This window comes from Ambystoma mexicanum, chromosome 2p (genome assembly GCF_040938575.1).
Source record: "Ambystoma mexicanum isolate Mex_15411 chromosome 2p, UKY_AmexF1_1, whole genome shotgun sequence".
NCBI classification, from domain to species: Eukaryota; Metazoa; Chordata; class Amphibia; order Caudata; family Ambystomatidae; genus Ambystoma; species Ambystoma mexicanum.
The window spans coordinates 1,379,279,791-1,379,303,037 of NC_090923.1; the positions used below are offsets into that span (position 1 = coordinate 1,379,279,791).

Below are 23,247 nucleotides of genomic sequence, written 5' to 3' on the forward strand. Positions count from 1 at the left end.
TATGGACATTGCCCCGGGAGGAACCAAACATCTGCAGACTGTGTGTCCCTCCTCATATTCCATCTCCCCTATATCTGATATACATATCCCAATAGTTTAGGCTTTATAGGTGGCTAGGGGCATCGGATAGCCAAAACCTATCTTTGTTTCCCTCTAATCCACATACCCCAAAGCCATTTCAAAAGGGAACAGAGTCATGATATGAATAGCTTGTTATTGGTAATGTTCATAGGTGGCTTCCTGAATGGAGGAGGATTGTAAAGGAACCCTAGTCATGGAAGTTGGATTCATAAGAACTTATTATTGGTCCTTTCTTTCCTCCCAAGATACCCGCCCTTTTATGGAGTTATGGGGAAGTGTTACACCTACATAGACTGGTATTTTGGTAAGACGTTTTTCTCATTTTCTATCTCCATGAAAAGATTTAAACAAAAAAATAAACAATGGAAGTCATTGGTATATATGTTGGCCCGTTTTGACATCGTAATACAAGCTAACCGTGGTGCCTCTATAGCCCAGCGTCATGGTTTTGTATAATTGCTTCCTGGCTAAACAGAAGAGAGATGATATTGTGACTTTCCTTGTTTTCTAGTAATGTTCTGTGCTCAGTCTGGGTTCTCAGACTTCCTTAAACCCTCCTGGCTGATGAGAATTCTAACCTGGCAAGACCTGGAGACTGGATGCTTTGGAAAAACTGGTGCGTGGCAAGTTAAATGATTTGTTGAAAAACACTTTGATTGATGCACAAATCCCCATGGACATGACTATATATTAATGAAGCATAAGCATAGCCTGTCACTCTACAGCATGCAATGAAGTGATTCCATTGTCTGGGTGAGCTAATTAGTTGTATCGCTCCAAAGCCTGATCCAAACTTAAAAGTACCCGGAGGCCGGATCTTCCCTGGTGGTTCTATGTGATTTGGCTGAAAAGATGTTATCGAAGGATTCCCCTGCAGCCCCCCTTAATACCCCTACATTAATTATTATCGTACACCCAACCCTGCATATATTTGGGGCAATATCCGGCCAAAACTCCTGTTACCTTCCCTGGTTACTCCCGGCATATGAATTCCTAAAGAAACAAACGGCTATCCAAGGGCTAGTCCATTTAGCCTGCTCTCTCAAAGGGTAGATACTAAAGAATGGATTATTTGCAATAGGGCAATATTAAATAATTAAGCGTTTTGCATTGGCATTCAAGGCCACCATCATCCAATTGAATTTGATATGGTTGGGTAGTTTGAAAATGATGTTACGGGTTCTTTGCCCACAATATGGAAGCCCTGTACATACTTGACATTGTTGCTAGGCAGCTCCCAATATATTGCAAAATCTGTTGTAAAGGTTTCTACATTTTGCAGCACACATAAATCACAAAGGTTCAACTGTAGACACGGCCTTCAGCAGCTAGACAATTTGAAATAATGTCTTCCTTTTTAATTTAATGTATTTTATTGGAATACAAAATATTGATAGTTTTTTTATTTTTTATTTATTTACGTGTGTATGGCTAAGAGAAATCTAACCTTCTAATCTACACAAAAAATAATAATAATAAAATAGTATAAGAACATAACATAAACAACAATGATTATTAATTGTGGAGGATCGGAAGAAGGAGGCAGACGCAGTAAAGCCATTTTCAATATGTATTTTATTTAAAGTAAAATAAGGCCTGGATTTCCCTGCCTATTGTGAACGCATCAGTAAGTGGACACAGGCAACAGAGTAGTGTTAGGGCTACACGCATTCAGTAAAAATCACAAATAGCACACGCCAACATGTCCTGGATTTCACCAGAATTACAGCATATACTCGGAATAACTCAGTTACACGTTGCATGTATGCCGCGCTGTTCCTGGCAACTGCTGCTGGCATGGGTGGTTCTCCTGCCATTAATGGATGATGTGACATTTTTTCCTAGGCCTTCTAAAAGAACTATTTGTAAAGAAGAGTGACCTTGGTGAGCATCCCAGCCCGCCTCGAAGGGTTAAACGTCGAGAAAAGCTACTGGGCCTCATTACGACCCTGGCGGTAAGTTACCGCCAGGGCCGTGACTTTACCGCCATGGTGCTAACTACGTTAACGCCATGGCGGTAAGGGGATTTACCGCCCCATTCCGACCTTGGCGGGGCGGTAAATCCCCAATCCCCATTTACCCTTCCCCATTCCCATTTTTGCCCCATAGGGCATAATGGGAGTGGGGAAGGCGTTAATTACGCCACCGTAAATTACGGTGGCGTAATTAACACCAAGTTCCCTTACCGCCATGGTTTTTTACACCCGCTAAAAGCAGGTGTAAAAACCGCCATGGCGGAAAGGGAACTCGTAATTGGCGGTAAGGGGTCGGCGCAGCTAACGCTGGCGCTAACCCCTTACCGCCAGGGTCGTAATGAGGCCCACTGACAGGTAAACAGTAAGAGCGGTTCCAGGCTACTTGATCTGAAGAGTGTTTTTTGTTTTAATGTTATCACTCAATAATACTATTGTTTTGAATAGCCTGTAATAAGATGCAATTCTGTGATTTGTGTTTGCATACAATGTAAGCCATCGGCTTATCCTTCTACACGCTTTCCTACAATGCGCTGTTGTGTGACAAGCGAATAACAGATGTCAGCTTATTACCGAGAAATATACTTTACATGCCAGCATTTTGTTTCAGAAGTTATGTTACGAGAGGCATTGTGTCCTTTCTCTCACAGACACTACCTTTTCTGCAGTTAGAGATTGTGTGTCAATCGTTCTATTTTTCCATCAAAGGAGTACACATATACTCATGTCACTGTCCTAAGATGCCTCCTGCGCCTTAGAATTCACAGCAAATGCCACAGACCAAAGCAGCTGGAGACACTTCCCCTCTGTTAATTGCATGCGTTACAGTGCTTAGACGCGTGAGGAGCCCGGCTTGAAGCCCTATATTTATTTATTTAATTGAATTATTTTGGCATTTATATAGCGCACCAAGCCCTGAGGCATCTGTATAAATTCAATAGAATTTTACACAGTGGTAGGATACAGTGGGATAAAAGGAACAGGAATTTAGCATTGTAAGGTACGATAATCATATTAACTGGTTACAAGCAGAATCACAAGAATTTCAGCAATTTAGTGTGAAGAGCCCGTTATATATAAAAAACTGATGTGGTTATTATTACCACAAGTATGATTCCGGATCTTGGGCTGAGTGCATTGTCAAGCATTTGCCCCTAGTCGCTTCAAGTGATTTGTTCACTTCGGTTTTATTTTCACTGGTGGTTTAAAGTCAGAGTACCATGTGCACCATCATACATTGATGTGTGTTTCATTTTATTTATAATTTGCATGTTATTAACAAACAGTTCGTGTGTATACCAGATTACAATTGAAAATGCTATATATTTTTTAGAAATCTACAGATATAACATCATCCAGGTAACAATGAAAATTAATCCCACAGTGAATATGGCTATCAGTCAAGGTCAACTCATGGGGGGGGCGGGGGGAGGGGGAGTAAGGTGGACCAACATGAGAACAGTGTAACACAATATTACCTCAAACTATGCAAGGAACACACAGAGATGTTACAAGCACTTTTGTCGAATACAGAGGTGACACAAGGTTAACTCATTCCCAGGATTAACCAGTATTGTTGTGGACCTTTGGGTTATAAAGGAAATCATGATCATTCAAGTGTTAGACAGCCATCCAATCAGCGGTTGCTCCACATTTAAACTCTCCTATGTATCTTCCTGGGCTTTCAGATTCACAATTATTCCAGTCACCATTCAAGTACCCAGCCACATCTCAAGCCATCACAATATATGTCAACTTTCGTGTCCTACTCCCTGTCCCGGGGACACACTATTAGGCTGTTGGATTCTGTACGGAATTTACACAGGGGTACTTGGAAGGGACACTCTGGGGTACACCACACGCATGGCACACACAAAGGGTCGCCACAAACAGTGGAGCACACAGAGTCATCTGTGCGAAAAGACTTGCACAGGGAACAGAGTTACTTTGGAATCCCCAATCCTGGCAGGTCTTAAGACCTCTCAGGGCATATTTCAGTTATAACATCAATGAGGGGAAAGGTCGTTTACCAGGAATATCATTAAAAAAAATCATCGTGTTCACACCAGAACTGGAACTTTGGACCTTCAGTGTCATGTCAAGGTGATTAAAACTAATTAACAAATGCACCACAAAATGTATTTCCAGATTCATCTAAAGATATGGTTACAAAAAGGGAGACACAATCCATTACACTTTTCTTCTGTATGCCTCTTTCCACCACTATCTGTCTATCATCCCAGGCTATTGTGTCCATTTGCAATGTGCACACGATACCTCCACAGGCATGTGGTCACACCACAGATACCTATTGAATCTCTTGTGGGCGGCATCACCGGACCTCACTGGAATGGAGGGTCATTCAAGGAGCCACTCTCAGAGTTCGACATTGAGGGGTGCTTGTAGCTATTTAGCTCCTGCTTGTAGCCTAGAAGAGCCTGGTTAGCTTGACGCCAACAGCTACCAGGAGCTACTTTTGGCTCCCCAGGTCAAATGATACCGAACAAACAAACCTATGTGAATTTAGGTCTGTGCATTTAGGACAATCTATAAATAAACATTAGGATACATCTATACAACATTTAAAGCATTTGGGGTCATAAATAATGGGCACAATGATATTTGTGCATCTTCTGTGGAGGCTAGATTTGTGGAACACTATGTATCAGTTCCTTGTCCCGGTGGGTTAGCTCCTGGTCACTGGCTAATGCTGGATACCCATGAGCTGCTTTTAGCTCCTGCTTATCCAATCTTAATTTCGAACCCTAGACCTGGCACAATCCTTTGAGAGTATCATTTGTGGGGCCCTATTATGCTTCACAAATGGTACTGTCATTAGATTACCAAGAGGGGCAGTTCAAGCCATGCTCAGTGTCATAGTTCTCAACTCACCCGCTTTTGGCGGGTCTCACCCGCCAAAAGCATCCACACACCCGCCCACCCGCCAGCTCCTTTGTTTCACCTGCTTCCCCCTGCACGAGACAGTGTGATGTAGCGGTGTGTAAAGTACTAGTATGTGAATGGCCGACTGCCTTCATTGTCATATCAGGGTAAATGTCTTTGTCAACTGTAGAAAGTGGTTGGAACAAGTGAATTTCTGACCGGGGTTTCTGCACAAGCGCTGGCGTACTATGGACGTGAGCTTTACACAATGTTTATTCTCATAATCTATGACATTCGACCCACCTTAATATTTCACGCATTTTCGCAACATTTTTATGGGGAGTCGGTCCCCCATACCTCCTATTTTACTCCCCCCTTAACCCATTATTCCCTATAAAAACCTTCAAAAACACGATGAAAAGTCCTACGACGAAAGGGCTTATGCGTTTTGTGGGGACGGAGGGTGTGTACCAATCTCAAGCTCAGATATGTATATGTTTCTTGCAGTGTCCATGCAGTAAACCTCACACTGTTGTGCTCAGCTCCCCCCGCCCTCCTTTCCAATCCATTGCTAAACTGCCTACCTGCACAGTAGTCCCTGCTGAAGATGTTTAGGCTTTACACCATGCATTCCTATCGACATAGAAACCTTTGGCAGGTGTCTCCCGCCGTGGATAAGGTCACTTATGGCAAGTCCTTTACCCTTCCACAGGCTTCAATGGGATATCACCCACCCTGGTGACTCACAACGTTGGGAGGGTGGTACAACAATGGCGTTTCCGAAGTGTTCATCCGTGCTCTCTGCGATGGCTGAGGGATCATGCATGGAAGGGCGAAGGCCCGTATGCGTGGGATAACCTTTGGGGAGGAGCCTTCTGGAGATGTCTCTGGTTTGCGGATCCCAGGGGAAATCGTTAGCCCAATCCCTGAATGCTATTCCCTGTGGAGTCTCACGGCGAAAAAGAAGGATGTTTTAGGTGTTTCAGGTCCACTCAAAATTGAGATATTAATGAGTGAGATATTAATTTGCTCAAGGAGAGCTTTCTAACATGCTGTAAGACTCCTCGCTGGGCCAGTTGGTGGAGAAGGCAGCGTGGGCTGGCCTAGGATCTTTATCCCAGAAACTAGATTTTCTCCAGGACTGGGTCGCCTTTCCACAAGGCCTCAGAGCTGTTAGTCCCAGAGCATGCAAGAGGTAATGGCAGGAGGATCATAAGGCCCATATCAAGCCACCGTCCGCACTATGTAAGGAGCACGCAAAAAACAAACGTGCAAAGGGAAAGATGCAGTGGAGGTGGTAAGCTGACAAACTCTCTAGCCCAGAGGAAGACGAAGAGGGCACATACTCCGTTAGTCAATGAGAATCCAGCGAATATGGCAGTTTACATGTCTCTGTGAGTTTTGACTATCCCAATGTCAGCATCCCGTGCAAGAAGTGCAAGAAAAGCAATAAGAAACGCCCAGGAACGTTCCCTGCATGACACCTTCGACCCAAATTTGCTTCCCCACCCAATATCCTTGGAGGGAGAGCCCCCGGTGAAGGTTGCAAATTACTTGAACAAGTACCTGCGCACACCTCTAAATAAGGCAGTGCCCAACGCCACCCTAGCCAGTTGGGTGAAATGGGTCATGCAGGAAGCAGGCATAGCCCCTTCCTGCTTCGGAGAGCATTCCTCGGCAGTGGCAAAGCCTTTGCCAGTGGTGCTCGTCTGCAAGACATCCTCAAGGCCACTGACTGGTCAAATTAGTCTACTTCGAAGACCTTTTATTTCATGCTGGTTGATCAGGTTGCCTCGTCACTGGTAAGTAAGCTTTAAACTATAATAATACAAGCCTCCGTTCTTGACACAGAATCCAGATTTTCCATACTAACGTTCAGGAAAGTCATGATTCTATTATCCCACCCGGTCAATCGCTCCCATCTATACAGATAGGGTGCAGTGAGGTAAAATGCAGGACGGCTACAGGCGTGAGAAGTGCGGCCAGGCAGCAGTGCAGTGCAGCGGTAGTGGCGATTGCCCACCCACCACTCAAACGTATTTGTGGTTTCCTTTTTCTTCTATCTGGACAGGTACGGACACTAAACAGGCAGGCTCTTGAGAGACCTGGGGGATGAAGGTGGATAGCATAGGGCAGTGCCCTACGAGATCCAAGGGCAGTGCTTAGTTTGTAAACAAATAAGTGCCAGGGCCCAAATATTTTCTAGCGCACCTCGGTCACTGCTGCAAACACCCACGATTGTTTCCACACAGTGCCTGCAATTTTGGATGATGGATACACTAACCATGGCAGCTGTGCAATTTACAGATACATAAAATAACATAACATACTAATTTGAGACAAATGCTTCAGTGCTTCTTTAAACACATCAACATTGTTAACATTTTGCTTGAATTGTATAGGTGGCAATTGGAGCATGTTGACTATCTAGCCACAAAAAAACAAAGTTTAATTGATGGCCAAATGCAGGAAGATTTATTACTGAACTATTGAACTTGTCTATCAACCATTGCAGTAAACCCTTTGTGTATAGGTTGACATTCATGAAAGGCACTCCTCTAAGGTATTGGCTTTTTCCCTGGCCTTCCCCTTGTGTTGGGGCTTCTGGCTGGTGACTGTCCTCTTGTTGCCAACCCACACTAATGTTGTACTGTTGATGCGGATTGCAGTAGTGGAGGAGCTCAATGTTATGCAGGAGAACTGGAGAAGTGTGTGTGTGGCAAGCACAAGCACCCAACAATTACACCTTCCAACTCATTGTTATCAATGAAAGTGGATAACTACCACTCTGCTGTCTATGTGGGTCATCAAGTTCATGAATAATGATGACACAGGATGAAGATAATGCAGCAGTGCTCACTGTTGTTGCTTGTTTTGTGACAACTGCTGAATGATATTTAATAATAAAGTTGCCAAAACACAACATCATAATCAGTCTGAGAAAATATGTGCCGGGGCTCAGAAATAAGTCCCGGGGCTGAGCCTTGGCAAGCACCCCCACAAATTAAGCACTGTCCGAAGGCAATTGTTAATTTCAAGTTTGGTTCTTTGTTATACACCGATTCAAGACGCAATCACGTGACAGGAAGATTCAGTGAGACAGCGAAAGAAAGAGGAAGTGTAGAGGAGGACTTGTGTGTTGATAAAAATGAAGCGCCCTAATTGGTGGACTAAAGCGTGTGACATGCCTGAGAGCAGTAGAGTTTTCAAAATTCAAAGTCTGCATTGTCACAGAAAATTGTAGTGTCTTTGATTTGTGTTGAATGTTTTTTTTGTTAATAGTGCTGCTCTAGTTTTTGTAAAGAAAAGAGTGTGCATAATACTTCACCTCTGTGTCTTTAATAGAATCATGACTTTCCTGAACGTTAGTATGGAACATCTGGATTCTTTGGATTCAGGATTAGTGCCTACGCCATTTAAAACCTCCAACAATAGCACTGTATCAAGTTAACTTAATTGATTCTCATTTAAACAATTGGCCCACATAGTTGCCTTTGAGTTAATGCATGTCTGGTTTATCAAATGATCTGGCTCACAGCTTTTTTTGTAGTATTTTCACAGACATTTCTGTAAAATATTTTGGCTAGGGTCAGAGCCCCAGAAAGCAGACTAACACGATTTCTCCATCCAAAGCATGTTTGGTCTGGGGTGACACCTTTGAAATAAGTTAAGAAATGTGGAAGATAAAAATCGCTCAAATCTGTATTGTTATTCCCACTCTACATAAAACACTGACATTAGGTTTTACTTTTGGATGGCAGTCTGGTATATGGTTTGATCATTGAAACATTACTAAAAACTCCCTCATTAGGATGTTTTGAGGAACTGGCAATAGCACACAAATCATAGGGGGTCATTCCGAGTATGGAGGTAACTGCCCTTACCGGCATGGAGCAAATACCGTGTCTATGTAGGCAACAGCCCGCTAATAGAGGGCTATTACGACTTTGCGGGCACAAGCTTTGCGCCATGCCGTAAAAGGCCCGAAAAAGGCCCTTAGCGGCATCATGTAAAGTGCAGATTGCACTACCGGCATGAATCAATGCAGCAGCAGCTACCGCTAATAGCGGTGACCGTAAATAAGCGGAACCGGAAATAGCGTCATCGCACAGAAACGGGAAGGAGCACGGCGGCCATCTTCAAAAACACACTCCATTGCCATCCTCAGCAGCCAAGACCTGTAGGATACTGCTGTGTGTGAAATCCTAAACACTACAACACCACAATGCCTAAGGCTGTGAAGAAGGGTGCCTCCCGCCAGCGCAAGGAGCGCTATAATGAAGATGAGTTGACCATGCTAGCGGAGACCCCGGAAGAAAATGCAGATGTCGTTTTTGCCCAGAGTCTCAAGAGGGAGGCCATAATCCGTAAGTAGGAGATCTGGGCACTGGATGGTGCAAAAAGTAAGCGCGGTCGGTAACACGCCCCACAAAATAAAGGACTGCAGGAAGGGGTGGGATGACTTGCGCCTGGGAGTCCACAAAATCCTCTCGGCCAACAGGAGCCAGGCCATGTCAACTGGCGGAGGAGCAAGCTCCCCCATAAAGCTGTCCCGGTGGGAAGACATATGTGCGAGCCTGATCGGCATGGAGGCCATAGAAGGGGTTGGAGACATGGAGTGTGGCGCCATGACATCGGCGGATGGAGGTGAGTGTCCTAAGAAAACACTGTAATGCAGAGTCTGATGAAAGTCCACCAATATGTCTGTCCAAAGAGGCAAGCCATGGCCCAATAAACACACATTCCCATCAAAGTTGTCGGACGCAGCACAGGTACATGCAGAAGCCTGCAGCAAGGCAATGCCATACCTAATACCAACCACACTAAGATGTTAATGGCATAAGTCACACTGCATGCAGGCCCCAACAAATATGCATGTCACATACCATACGTCTGCCCCAAAATGAGTAACCCCTACGTATGCCTGCATTACCCACCCATGTAGCAAGCAACGTGATCATCCAAACTCAAATGTCTATTACCCTCTATTGTGTAGATGAGCAATTATACAAATGTATGCATGATTCCTATCAAACCATCACCCATGCTGTCCCTCTCTTCAACCCCCACAGGCTCAGACCATGACAGCGAGGCGCAGGCATCACCCCCACAGCCAACCACACTCCGGAAGAGGGCCCGGGATGAGGCCAACAGGCCTTCGACCTCGAAGGCCGAACAAAAGGCCCACCATGCACCACCAAGGAAACCACCTCAAGATGCCACGGCACTGGTGCCACCAAGGGCCGTCGAGATGGAAGCCGCAACCCCTGTAACACTGCCACAGGACACAGCTGAAGCTCCACATTCAGCAGAGTCCAGTTCAGTCGGGGAGGCACCCCTGGCTGAGAAGGAGGCGCAGGAAGAGGTGTGGGTGCCAGTGAAGGATAAATCCTCCGAACTGCCCCGCACACCAAGTCCAGCACCATCCCCCCAGATCACATCTTTAGAGTCTGACCATGCCACGACCCCGGAGCAGTCTGGGGGGGAGTATAACCAAGGGGCCATGAGTCCCATAGTGGAGCCCATTGAAGTCGAGCATGACACCCAAGCACCCTCCACCTCTGACTGCCCTTGTGCGTCAATTTGTGAATGACAATGCCCAATCAAGGCAGGAGTGGCGTACAAACACTGCCTCTCTGGGCAAGATAATTGCTGATAACACCGCCTCCCTTGGCAAGATCTTTGCAGACAATACAAGTAAACTGTGCAAGGAGGTATCCGCCCTGCGGCAGGTCCTCAGCTGCATCACTGATGCTTTGGAGGCTGAACGTACAGCACCCCAGATGGAGCAGGCAGCCAAGCCATCCTCCTCCAGCTCAACACAGAGCAGCCCACTGCGCACGTCGGCGCGCACCCTGCTCCGCCCGGAAATGCAGCCACCAGGTGCCAGGAGTGGCAGGAATAGACTGGCAAGCCTGGTGAAGGCAATGGATACTTGTTTGGACATGTGTGGTGGAGTTTTGGGGGGAGGGGAAGGGGGTGCGGTTGTGTTGGGGATTTATGGGGAGGGGGGTGAGGGTGTGTTGGGGAGTTATGGGGAAGGGGGAGGGGTTGAGGGTGTGTTGGTGACTTTTGGGGGTAGGTGGAGGGGTGTGAGGGTGATGGGGGATGGTGCACATTCTTCTTCATTGTAAATTTCAATACACCCATTGTGTAAAAAAAACATCTTGAGTGGATTTCATCATTGCGCATATGTCATTTATTCATATACAGTGCATAGTGTACATGTACTCCCACGCCCAGTGCCCTCTGTCAAAATATCATATCACCCTCTGCAGCCATGTGTGTCATTAATATTGTGCTATTACTGAATGACGCACATCACGTTCCTCCTGTGCATCGGCACCGCGATGATGTGCAGCCACATCTTCTTCATCCCCTTCATCATCACCAGGTGGTAGCAGTTCAATGGCAGGGGGCAGGGGCACGTTCCATCGGATACACATATTGTGTAGCATTACACATGCCATGATGATCTTGGCCACCTTCTCATGCCTATAGAGGAGTGCCCCACCCAACCGGCTAAGGCAGCGAAATCATGCCTTCAACAGGCCAAAGGTCTGCTCAATGACCACACGGGTACGGGCGTGGGAACGATTGTAGTCCTCCTCGTGCCTGTTCTGTGGTTTGCGGACAGGGGTGAGGAGCCACGGCTTCAAGGGATAGCCACTGTCACCTGCATGGGAGGCAAAAAAAGGTACATGTCAGTCGAATCATGATGGACAGCTGTACTAGTCACACATGCCTGCAGATTATCGTTGGTCACATGCACATGTCCCTGGTTGTATGCACGCTATTTTCAGGCCCTCATTGTGTCCTGTGCCATGGGCTAATGGTGTGGGCTGCATCTTCAAGATGATACACGGTGTGCACCACCGTCATTTTGCACATGCATTGTGTATGCATACAGCTGTGTTTGTGTGTAACTTGTGATGTGTTGTCTTCTGTAGGAATTGCTGACTTGCAGCATTGGCAGTAGGCTCTGCAATGTTAGGCATTCAGCGCTGATTTCTGCCATGGTGACATGCTGCATTCCTGTGGTTGTGGCGTCCCTATGACAGACAGTGGATTCCCTTTGTGTTTTGGTTCAATGCACGCCCATGGATGCTTGTCCTGTGTGGTGATTTGCTGGAGACAGCAACATAGTGCATATTCACTGCATGTTGCTGGATGGTGTTGGGGATGGTGAGGTCCGCTGATGAGTGGTGCACGTTTAGTGGGATGTAGGGGGGTTTGCTGTTTGTCATGTTGTGATAGGTGTCTACCTTACTTCTGTCCTATGGGATTTGGATGTCATGTTCTGTTTGGGATGCTTTGGGGCACAGTGTTTAGTGATTTGCACATCATGCTGTCACATCAACATTGACACCATGGTGATGTGTGCATATCTCCCCCCAAATCAGTGCCATATACCTGTCATGCAATTTACCAAGTAGCCAGGCACGTCGTCCAGCATGTCGCTCCATGTAGCATGGTAGAGTGGAGTTTCGCAGGACCATAGAGTCATGAGTTGATCCGGGATATCGGGCACAACAATGTGTTATGATCTTGCTGGCGTCACATACCATCTATACATTGATGGAGTGGTATTGCTTGCGGTTGCAGTACACCACCTCCATGGCATGCAGGACCACCAACTCCACATGGGTGCAGTCGAGGGCACCTATGCAATTTGGCATGCCTGCCAGTGCATGGAAACCAACTTTGGTATCAAGAATCTCCTGGGGAGTCTGTAGTAGGGATATGTAGTCCCCTGTGTGCTTGAGGAGGGCATCCAGCACTTGGTTCAGAAGGCGAGAAAATAAGGGTTGTGATATGCCATGCATGTGCCCCACTCTGTGCTGGTAGGTGCCTGTGGCAAGGAAGTGGAGCACCAACACTACCTTGAGTAGAGGGGGGATGGCTGTGCGTATTACAATGAGGCTGACAATGTCATCGTGTATCATGTCCACGATGGTGGTGAGGGTGTCCTGATCCAGACGGTACAGGGTGTGGATCTGCTTCGGGGTTAGGTTGAAAGGACTGGCTCTGATGCGAGGGATTGGGGGCTGCCTGCGTGGTACCGCTGGCTGCACTGGTGGGGCATGCTGGGCCTGTCTCACCCTCCTTCTCCTCCTGCGTCTCCTCTGTGGTGCCTGCTGTTGCTGTTGTTGTTGTTGCTGGTGTTGAATGCAAGCATGTCCTCCAGCTCCAGTATTGCTACTTCTTTTGGAATTATCTTGGTGTGGGAAGGGGTGTGGTGTGTGGGTTTGCTCTTTTTGCACTGGCCCAGACTCCATTACCTCCACCTGTGCTGATTGTGTGCATCTGTGGCAGTTGGGAACACTGCACATAGCATTTTACAGTTGGTTTCAGATGCCGGTATGCTCTATTGGCGCCTTCATGATGCCAGTATTTGCTCGTCCGCCTGACTAGTGATTTCCTCCCATTAGCGGCATGCCGGTATGGCCGGTATGATGGGGCGCGTGCCCACGCCCATGCTGCTATTAGCGGCACCCTTAGTAACGGTGCCGCTAATAGCGGGGTCTCAGGTCGGAATAGCCCGCAGCGGTAAGCGATGCCATTTATCCTTTACCGGCATCGGTTTTACCTTACCTCCAACCTCGGAATGACCCCCATAGTGTTCTCACACATTAAGTTCACCCGTGAATGCTTTTCACTAGTACTATTGACACATAACTAGTTTTCACTTTTCTAGAATTTTTTTATTTCCTTTTGTTAATGGAAGGTTAGGCCATATTCCACACAGACACCAATTGTGTTTGCTTGGTAAACAAAGGATTTATTTTGCTACAAAGGAGATTGTTTGCCATGTGAAACGTCCTAGTCACCAAACAAACAAGGATTTTAATTGAAAAGTAGCAGACTTGCATGAATGGAAACAGTCTGTCTCAAACGACAATAGGTTTAGCTTTTGTTGTCTAGGGAAGCAGCTCAGCCATTGGAATAAGGAGCAATGTATAGTAAAACAGGGGAGGTGATTTATTCTCTTAATTTTGTAACGCAGCATTGTTGATATACTGATTCCAGGGCAGTCATTCTACCAATAGAGTGGCATTGCATCATCTCAGACTTTGAAATCTGTAAGTTCTGTCCATAACAACACAAACATACATGTTTCAAGAACAGTCTGGCACACCCAGCTGTCAGGATGTCAGGGACGTCAGTTCACTAAAGGGTCAGGGGTAGCCGATGTGACGACTGTGTCAAACCACTCCAAAGAACTTGCCAAAGAAACCATGAACATGGGTAAAATCAGTGACAAGTCTTTACATCGATGCATTTTCACCTGTATGCATTTGCATCGTTACAACTGCGTCTTTGCATTTACATCGGTTTGCTCATTTTTCAGTGAACAAGCAAAATAGATGTGTATCGTACTGTGATTGACTGGTGATGCCATTGAATCCTGCCGCTGAAGTATGATGTCACCAGAGACCAGGAGAGATGAAGGTTGATCTAAGTGGCGTCGGCTTGCACTGGTGGGACTGCACATATATTCCATAAAAGTTACTTACTGTAAATGTTCTACAAGGAGGAGGAGGAGGAGGAGGAGGAAGCTAGAGGGAAACCCAAGCCATCCAAAGGTCAGGCCAGTTAGCAGATGGAGTGAGAGTATGATATGATATGATCGTTTATTTATATAGCGCCTATACACAATATGTTACAAAACGCTTCAAGGCAAGGGAGGGAACAAGGGAAAATACAACCACATTTTAGAGGCCATGAACAGTAAGGATGTGAAATTAACTATCGTACTCGGCCTGACGACATTTCAGATAGTGCAAGAGCTAAGACATAGATAAGGAAGGGAGGGGGAGAGTGGGAAGGAAATGGAAACAGACAGGCGACTACCGTACTAGGCCTGATGACATTTCAGATAGTGCTGGAGGCGTGGTGGGGAGGAAATAAACAGTAATGGGAGGGTGGAGGAAACAGACGAGGTTGCTATCATATTAGATCCAGGGACAATTCTGATAGAGTAAGTGCATAGAAGAAAGTAAGGGGAGGAGATAGGAAAAGGTAGAAGGGAAAGGAGGAGAGAAAAGAGAGTAAGCAGTCAAAAAGAGTGGAGAAGCAAGAGAGGAGAGCGAATACAATTGCAGAAGTCAATAGTAACACATAATGTTGCAAGCCAGGAGTATAGGAAGTGGCAAAGGAGTCCCTGCTCCTTGATTTACCTGGGTGCTATCAAAAGGTAAAGAGTGAGTCCATCTTATCCCTGAGACGTGTAGTGGCAAATCAACCACAGCCTCTTCAGGTACATTGGTAAACATCTTTAATGGCAGTCAGCAAAGCAGCGTACATATAATCCACAAGACAGGACAAAATCCCAATAATCGAACAGTATATGGCACTGCAATACCCTTCCCAACACACCTACATGGGCTTAGATAGTTTGTATACAGTAATGCACACAGGTTCCTCTATGGAAGGGGGTGGACCATGTATCGTACAGTGGCAACAATATATAACGATCCAGTGCAAACTACGTGATTCTCATAATGCAACCTACAAGCATGTGTAGGGTTCTCATACATTGGTGAGTAAACTTTGCAACATACAAACATACAGCAGACATCTGGGATACATTTGTTGCGAATCAGCAGTTTCTAATACAACTACAGTTGTCACATGGCTCAAGCAGTTCCTGTTCCTCCTAATGTTGCTAATTCTACCTGCAGAAGCCGTATCGCTTGGCGAAGCAGGATTCTGAACCATGCTTGCTTGTGCCCAAAATGAACGCGGGTAAAGTAGACTTGAGTCACATATAGCAGTGTACCTAGCATCACATTTCCGTTAAGAGAAACGCACAACGAAATCACAACGAAATAGGATAATGTATTTATTGACAATGAGGCTCAGACTAACATTGCTGCTGTGGAAGGCTGAGCTAACACAAAAGGGAGACAGAGAGAAACATAAACGGGTGACCCAGTTCTATTTCTGCCACCACACTAGAAGACACTTTTGATGAAGTTGGTGCCAGGACAGATTGGAGTTCAGGTCCACATGTTCATAGTCACCCACAGAACATCACCATTCCTCTTCATTCCCCCTTCGCAGAGACGTCAATTCACCAAAATACCTGGGGCAGCGGAAATTACATCACACACCAGATGACATAACAGGAAATGATGGAATACGTCCTTTGACCCCGACATCACATGACATTTAATCCAGATGACATCACCTGAAGTGATTGATGAGTGTAAAATACGTACATACATGTACATTACATAAAGTATCAAAGCATTATTAGTTTAGTTTAGTTTATTTATTTGTAACGTGCACCGAACCCTGAGTTAACTGGGCGCTAGAACTTGAGCGAATGTTACAAGCATATAGAAGAATTTACAATAACAACAATAAATGCAGGTCGACTGATGGTTGCAGACAGGTCGAAGGTTGAAATAATACATGTAGGAAAGTCAATCTAGTATTACAGAGAGACATACAGAGAGATTGAGCAAGCACAACATGTTTGAGGGCATGTTAGCGGACCATTAGTGATTTTTATCGAAGAGCCAGCTCATTACTTTGGCTCTAAAGGTCCAGAACGAGGGTTCCATTCTGATGCTAAGGGGGAGGGAATTCCACTGTTTGGCGGCTAAGACAGGGAAGCTTGCTCCTCCCGCCTTTTTAGATTGAATCTAGGGATGGTAAGGCAATGCAAGTACAAGGCTCTAGTAGGCCTGGCTGATTGGTGTTTGTTGAACTTGTCTGACAGCAACATGGCGGCAGAGTTTGTCAGGCATTTGTGGGTAATGACAAGTGTACGGAGGTACATTCTATCACGTACCGGGAGCCAGTGCGCATCCTGTCTGAAGCTGGTGATATGGTTGGATTTGGGGATGCTCAATGCAGATATCAAGGTGTTGTTTTGTAAGACGTGGTGTTTGGTAAGGTTCCGTTCAGAGGTGCCTAAGAAGAGGATGTTGCAATAGTCGATCTTGGAAAGAACTAGGGCCCTGGCTAAAGTAATGCAACTGTTAGGAGAGAGAAATTATTTGCATGCATTAATCAGCTTGTTGGTGTAGGCAGTAGTGGATGCAGTGACATTCACTGCTTCTTGAGTGAGAGTGTGGAGTTTATGTAGACCCCCAGAGTTTTTATTTCCTTGGCCACTTTGATCCGATTTCCATCAATGTTGACGGATGCATAGCGAGGGTCAAGTTTGTTTAGGCGTATTTGTGAACTGACGATCAGGAGCTCAGTCTTCTCATCATTGAGGCATAAGCTGTGGTCTGCCATCCATGCATGGATCTCCAAGTATATGTCGTTAATCAGTTTGGAGTCATCTTCATAGCACCCTGACAATGTGATGAGAACCTGGGTGTCATCAGCGCAATTCGTATAGGTGACACCCAGGTTGTCAAGACAGTGAAAGAGGAGCTTGGTGAAAATGTTATAAAGCGTTGGCGAGACTCAGGAGCCTTGCAGTACACTGCAATAGATGGGAATTGGGTCGGCTGAGGCTGAAGGTGCGAAGACCCTAGTGGTTAGATTGGACAGGAATGAGTGTATCCAGGTAGAGGCGTTGCTGGAGAAGGCAGCTGCTGTGGACAGGTGATCAGTGAGGATCTGGTGATCGACAAGATCAAATGCTGCCGATTGGTCTAACAGTAGGAGCATAGCCAGTTTACATTGTCCTTGGCCTCATCCATTTGGATTTTTAGGTCCAAGAGGGCTGTTTCCGTGCCATGTCGTGGCCTAAAGCCTGATTGTCTGAAGCCAAGTACGTTATTGTCCTCCAGATGTTTCTGGATTTGTAGATAGGCCACTCTATCTAGAATCTTTAAGAGGTAGGGGTCAGTAGTGATGGGCCTATAGTTGATGGGTATATTCGAGTCTAAGTTCATTTTTTTTATTTTAAGAGAGGCATAACCCAGGCCTCCCTTAGGTTGTTAGGAACGGAACTAGTCTCGAAGGAAGAGTTAATCAGGGCAGTAATGAAGGGGGCCAGTTCCTTGGCATCTTCCTGAATGTTTGTGGCAGGGCAGAGATCTCCTTGGCATCTTGAATGTTTGCGGCCTTTCAGATATTTTCCACTTCTTTAGGTGAGACAGGTGAGAAGGAGAAGGGTGGCCATGGGTGGGTGCTGTGATTGGGTAGGGAAGTAGTGTTGGCGTTCTTGGCCATGCTGTTCTTTTTTAGCTCAATTTTGGGTTGAAGCAGTATGATTTTATCGGCGAGTGCCTTCTGTATTTTAGCGCACCACTCTGCATCTTTCACAAAGGCCTCTGATGGTGGGGCTGGAGATTCAAGTTCCCTAAGAATACTGAAGAGCTCCTTGGAACTAGATTTGGCCTTTAGGATTCTGTTATTATAGGTCTCTTTCTTAGTATTAAGGATAGTCGATTTGTAAGAAGAGGCAGCAGAGGTGAACAGCGCCTTGTTAATAGTGGTGGGTGTTTTTCTCCATGTGGAGTCCGCCACTCTTTTGGCTATTGGTTTAGCTATAGTTAGTTTAATGGGGGCAATTATGTTTAAAGTGAGTCAAGTGTGTTATTGTAGAGGTCAACTAGCTTTTTTGAGTCTAGGTCTTTGTAGTTGGCTGGGTCTAAGATGTTCTGGATCAGGGGGTGTAAGCTTTGGAGCGTTATGTTTTGGTGGTTTCTGGAGAAGACTTGCAATGGGATGGTAGGATTTAGGTTAGTGAGTGCATTCCCCTCGATGATGAAGGAAATGATGGTCGGACCAGGCAGCGGCCTTGTTTTGGAGTATTGTAGTAGAGCAGTTGAGGTCTGCCAACCAGGCCAGAGTTCGACCTTTATTATGCGTGCATGCCATGATGCGGTGGTTAAAGCCGAGATGGGATATGGAATTTTCCAGCATTGTTGCATTACGGTCATTTGGTTCAAGGAGACCTAAATTGAAGTCTCCAAGCAAGACAATTTGTGATCCTGGTTTGGTGTTATTTGTTAGTCTGCCAGTGATATATTCCTCGAAGGATGAGATGTTACTTGGTGGCTAGTAGATGAGGTGCATGAGGATCGTTTGGGAAGCTTAGAGGGGGAGCTTAACTGACAATAGTTCCGCTGAAGGGAGGCTAGCATGGGAGGTGGCTCTAAGGCCCAGGATCATTTTAGCAATGAATGCTACTCCGCCTCCTTTGGCGGAGTCTCTGTCTTTCCTTATTATTGAGTATCCCTCTGGGATGGCTAGGGATAGTGCTGGGCCTGCTGCCAGGTTTCAGTAATGGCCAGGAAATGCAGGTCGTTGGTAGACATGAGGTCTGCAATGTCGAGCGCATGGGCGACCATGTACCTAGCGTTGATGAGTGTGCCTCTAATGATAGGGTGTGACAGCTATGGGACCAGGAGGGTGGTGGTGGGCTATAGGTTTTGGTGGCAGGAGTTGTGGGTCCGGCCTGGTAGGCGTCTTACGGTGTGGGATCCGAGAACATAGTCTCAGGTTTCTGACCTTCACTGGACAGGGAATCCATGGAGTAGGCGGTGATGCGAAGAGTTGGATCCATTCTGTAAGGCTGAGTTGTAGGTTGAGTAAGGTGCCCATTTTGTGGTTTCTGAGAACGGAGGACCCATGTATGGGGATTGTGATTGTAGAGGGGGTACGAAGTATGTTGGGGCAATTGAGTTGAACAACAGGAGGATGGTTGCCATGGTAAGGGTGGTTCTGCGGAAGGCGGCCATGTGGACGGGGGTGTCTCAGTGCTGGTTCAAGAATTAAGCAGTACGCTAGTGAGTAAAGCGCATATAAGTAGGCTAGTTCAAATCTAAGCAGCAGGCCGATATTTAGGCAAAGTTTGCGCAGTAGGTCAGTAAACAGGGCGCAAGTGTAGGTTATTTCAGCAGGAACGCAGTAGGCTTGTTCAACAAGAATGCAGTAGGCTAGTTCAGCATGAATGCAATAGGTTAGTTCAATAGGAGTGGTGTGGGCTAGTTCAGCATGAATGCAGTAGGCTAGTTCAAGAAGAGTGCAATAGACTAGTTCAACATGAATGCAATAGGCAAGTTCAGCATAAATGCAGTAGGCAGGTTCAACATGAATGCAGTAGGCTAGTTCAACAAGAATGCAGTAGGCTAGTTCAGTGTTTAGACGCTCTGCCAGTGAACAGGGTGCACGCAAACAAAGATAGATGTGAGTAGGACTCAGTAGGCTCAGCCGACTCGGCAGCTGAAATGCAGTCGCAGTGTGGGTAGGTAATAGCACATCCTTCAGGCTCAGGTCAGTACTAAATAGTAACAAGTCTTTATCACACCGAAAATGCGGTGACGTTAAGGTCGACTAGAGTAATTGAACACAAACAGATGTGATAGCAAGGGGTGATTTCTGCAGACAATGATGGAAAAAGGTCACGAGTGCCTATCGGCTCGACTCATGTTGGTTGTGGTCAGGAAGGTACAAGGGCAGCGACGTAACTATAAGGAATGTTCCTCTGAGAGGGCAGGCTACAGTTGTGTCGTTTGCAGAGGCAGTGTGCCGGATACACGCATGTTGTACTTTTCGCTAAATGGGGGGCTGAGCGTCGTCAGGTCATGAGCTGCAGATAAGTGTTCCATGACAATGCAGTATATGGAGGGATTTTGGTATGGTCAGGGGACAAAAAGCGCTTACCCAGGTAGAGGGGCTGGCCATAGCTTGCAGCGGAAAACAGTGGCAAACAGGGCCTTTTCCCTTACCCTTGTTCTGCAGGCCGGCTTCCGCTTGTCGGTGGCGGGGATTGGTAGATGTAGGCACCCAGTTGCTTAGCAACGGGTCGAAGCCTCTTTCTGGGGTCGCGTTGCGCCGGCCATTTTGTGGTCAGGCAAAGGAGCACAAAGTGATTCAGAATAGCGAAAAGCAGGGTGAAGGTGTATATTCACAAGGAAGGCAGCATGCCGGTCTACATGCACGGGCAGAGGGCCTGTTTTCTTAGACCCTCAAGAGAGTAGCACTCTCTTTGATCCACCTTCAGCTAACAAGCACTGGAGGTCTGGGTGATCCTCTGGGGTGAGTACTTCTCCGTGAGGAGGGTCCTCTGGCTCTTATCCCTCAGGAGTTGAGTCTATGGTCACCACAGGGCCTAGTCCCTCAGGAGCTGGGACCACAGTGGGTGCTGCTGAATTAGCTGGAAGAGAAGGTGCTCCCTTCACAGAGGTGGTTTTCTTACTCTTCCTCCTAGCCTTTGGTTTCCCCTTTGGCATGGGTAACTGACTGTCAGTCAGACCCTATTTGACCTGTGACCCAGTGATTGCAGCAGCAGTGAGGGGTAACCCATCTGAAATTAACCCCATCTCTAGTAAGTCATTCCTCAATAAAATGTTGCCAGGACAGGAAGCTTTGCTGTCTTTATGGTGACTAGGGCTACAGCCTGGACACCAAGTGCCTTACCTTTACACTTGGCGTCACCCTTTCTGTGATCCAAGGTCCTACAATCCCAACAGGTGACAGGAATGCAGAGTACTGAATTGGATCCACTCGGAGCATGCTTTGCTGCAGGAGCACCACTACTCTTGCTCCCACCGCCATGAGACTTATCCCCACGAGAGGGAGAATGTTTAGGTTTATTCGGGTCTGTCTGCTTCTTGGACTCCTCAGCCTTCTGAGGGGTCCCTTTTTCTTTGTCCTTGTGCTTCCTACTGGGATCCTTAGGGGACAGCCTTTGGGAAACCAATTATCAGTCAACTTGTCCAACTTAAAGTGGTCAAAGATATTTTGGTCAGAAATGTACTGATGCAGCTCTGGTGAACAAGCCTCAGAAAAATGTTAAAAAAACAGGAGGTGAGACAATTCAGCAAACGACTTGTCTTTGTAACCATCAACCCATCCCATCATATTCATATGTGCAGGACTCACTCAATCAACCCAAGACAAATTCTCTCTCTTCTTATAATCCCTGAACCTCTTAAGGTAATGGGCAGGTGTCTTGCCAAACTTGGCAATCAAAGCAGTTTTCATACACTCATGCTGGCCTCTTTCTTCCACACTCAGTTTCAGAATACATTCATAACCTGTCTGACGTACTCTACTTAATAAACACCTAGCCCAAACTCTAAAGTCAACATCATTGACACCACAAGCCATTTCAAATGCTTCTACCATTGGAGGATATCAGAACCCTCCACACACACACCAACCAAATATTACATAAACTGGTTTGGCTGAAGTTTCCACCTTAGCTTTCTCTAGCTTGAGTCTTTGACAATCAGTATCTCTGTCTTTGAGGGCTACGTGTTGTGCCAACTCCTCCTTCTTCAACTCAGCTTCAGTCTCTAACTTTTTGTATTCAAAGGCTAACTTCATCCTTAATAACTCAAGTTCCAGGACACTCCCCTGAGAAACAATGCTGGGTTTTGGAATAGAAGTGAAAGGGGAGGTGGCAATCACATTGGCAACATATGTGACTTCAGGCGTAAAGAATCCATCAAATCCACAAGGGCAGCTATGGGCACTGCCCTAGACTTATCGTCGAAATCTATTTCTCTCACTTCACAAAAGCACTCTGGAGAGCCACTAAGTTCATCCTGGTCAATTTACCATTTGCAATAGTGTCCATTGTTTGTAGTGTAGTTACCAGTATACACTGCTAAAACTCTAAATCAATAAAGAAGTGTGGATATTTTGTAGGTTAAACACTAGAGGTTAAACATTTTATAGGGCCTCATTAGGAGTTTGGCGGTCCGGAATTAAGGGTGCCGGTACGTTGCAAACTAAGAGTTTGTCGGAAGGGGCACAGAACTCCCAGCAGGCCTGACCTGCCGGCAGTTCAGGCCCCTACTGACAGTGTTTTCACTGAAGCAACGGCACCATTAGCAACAATGCCCGTGCTTCAGTGAACCCATTCCCGTGGACTCCCATCAGACTCCATGGGAATGGGGATTTACGGTTTCTGCCCCTTGCCATATTATCCCGGTGGCACCAGCAAGTCAGGCGGCGGAAACAGTGTTATGGGGTTGCCAGTAACCCACTGCCTACTGGCAGGTTTTTCCAGCTACCCCGTAATGAAGCCCATGTCTTAAAACCAGTGATCACATCACTGTACCACCAGTGTAAAGTCTGGAGGGGTGTATCTGTACTTCTGTCCTCTATATGGTTGGGACAAGGGCACAAAGCAACCCTAGCCAAGGTAGTCTATATGGTAGCTTGGACGAGCAACCAAGGCTTATGCACTCAGGAGGTGATGCAGGCAGGTTCTTAAGTACAGTGAGTCCCCAAGCCCCACAAAAGGAATGTTCACACACTATGTTAGGTGATAACACAGCCTCTTTACATAAAATAAGGTTCAGCAATATATATACATATGAATAATAACACTGTGTACTCAGGCATTTCTATTCAAAGAATGGCAAATATATACACTCTA

The 23,247-nt window shown here is 46.2% G+C and overlaps 1 protein-coding gene across 2 annotated transcripts in view; it reads left to right on the top strand.

The window, feature by feature from the left end:
• LOC138567513 (UPF0764 protein C16orf89 homolog) overlaps positions 1-23,247 on the top strand; it is a 280,249-nt gene that overhangs the window by 227,453 nt on the left and 29,549 nt on the right. For both annotated transcript variants that reach the window (XR_011302232.1, XM_069645783.1), the window contains exon 6: positions 593-697. Coding sequence is in view for 1 of the 2 variants with exons in the window: in XM_069645783.1 (XP_069501884.1) it covers positions 593-697 (105 nt within the window). In the remaining variant the exon portion in view is untranslated. The remainder of the gene's footprint in view (positions 1-592; positions 698-23,247) is intronic.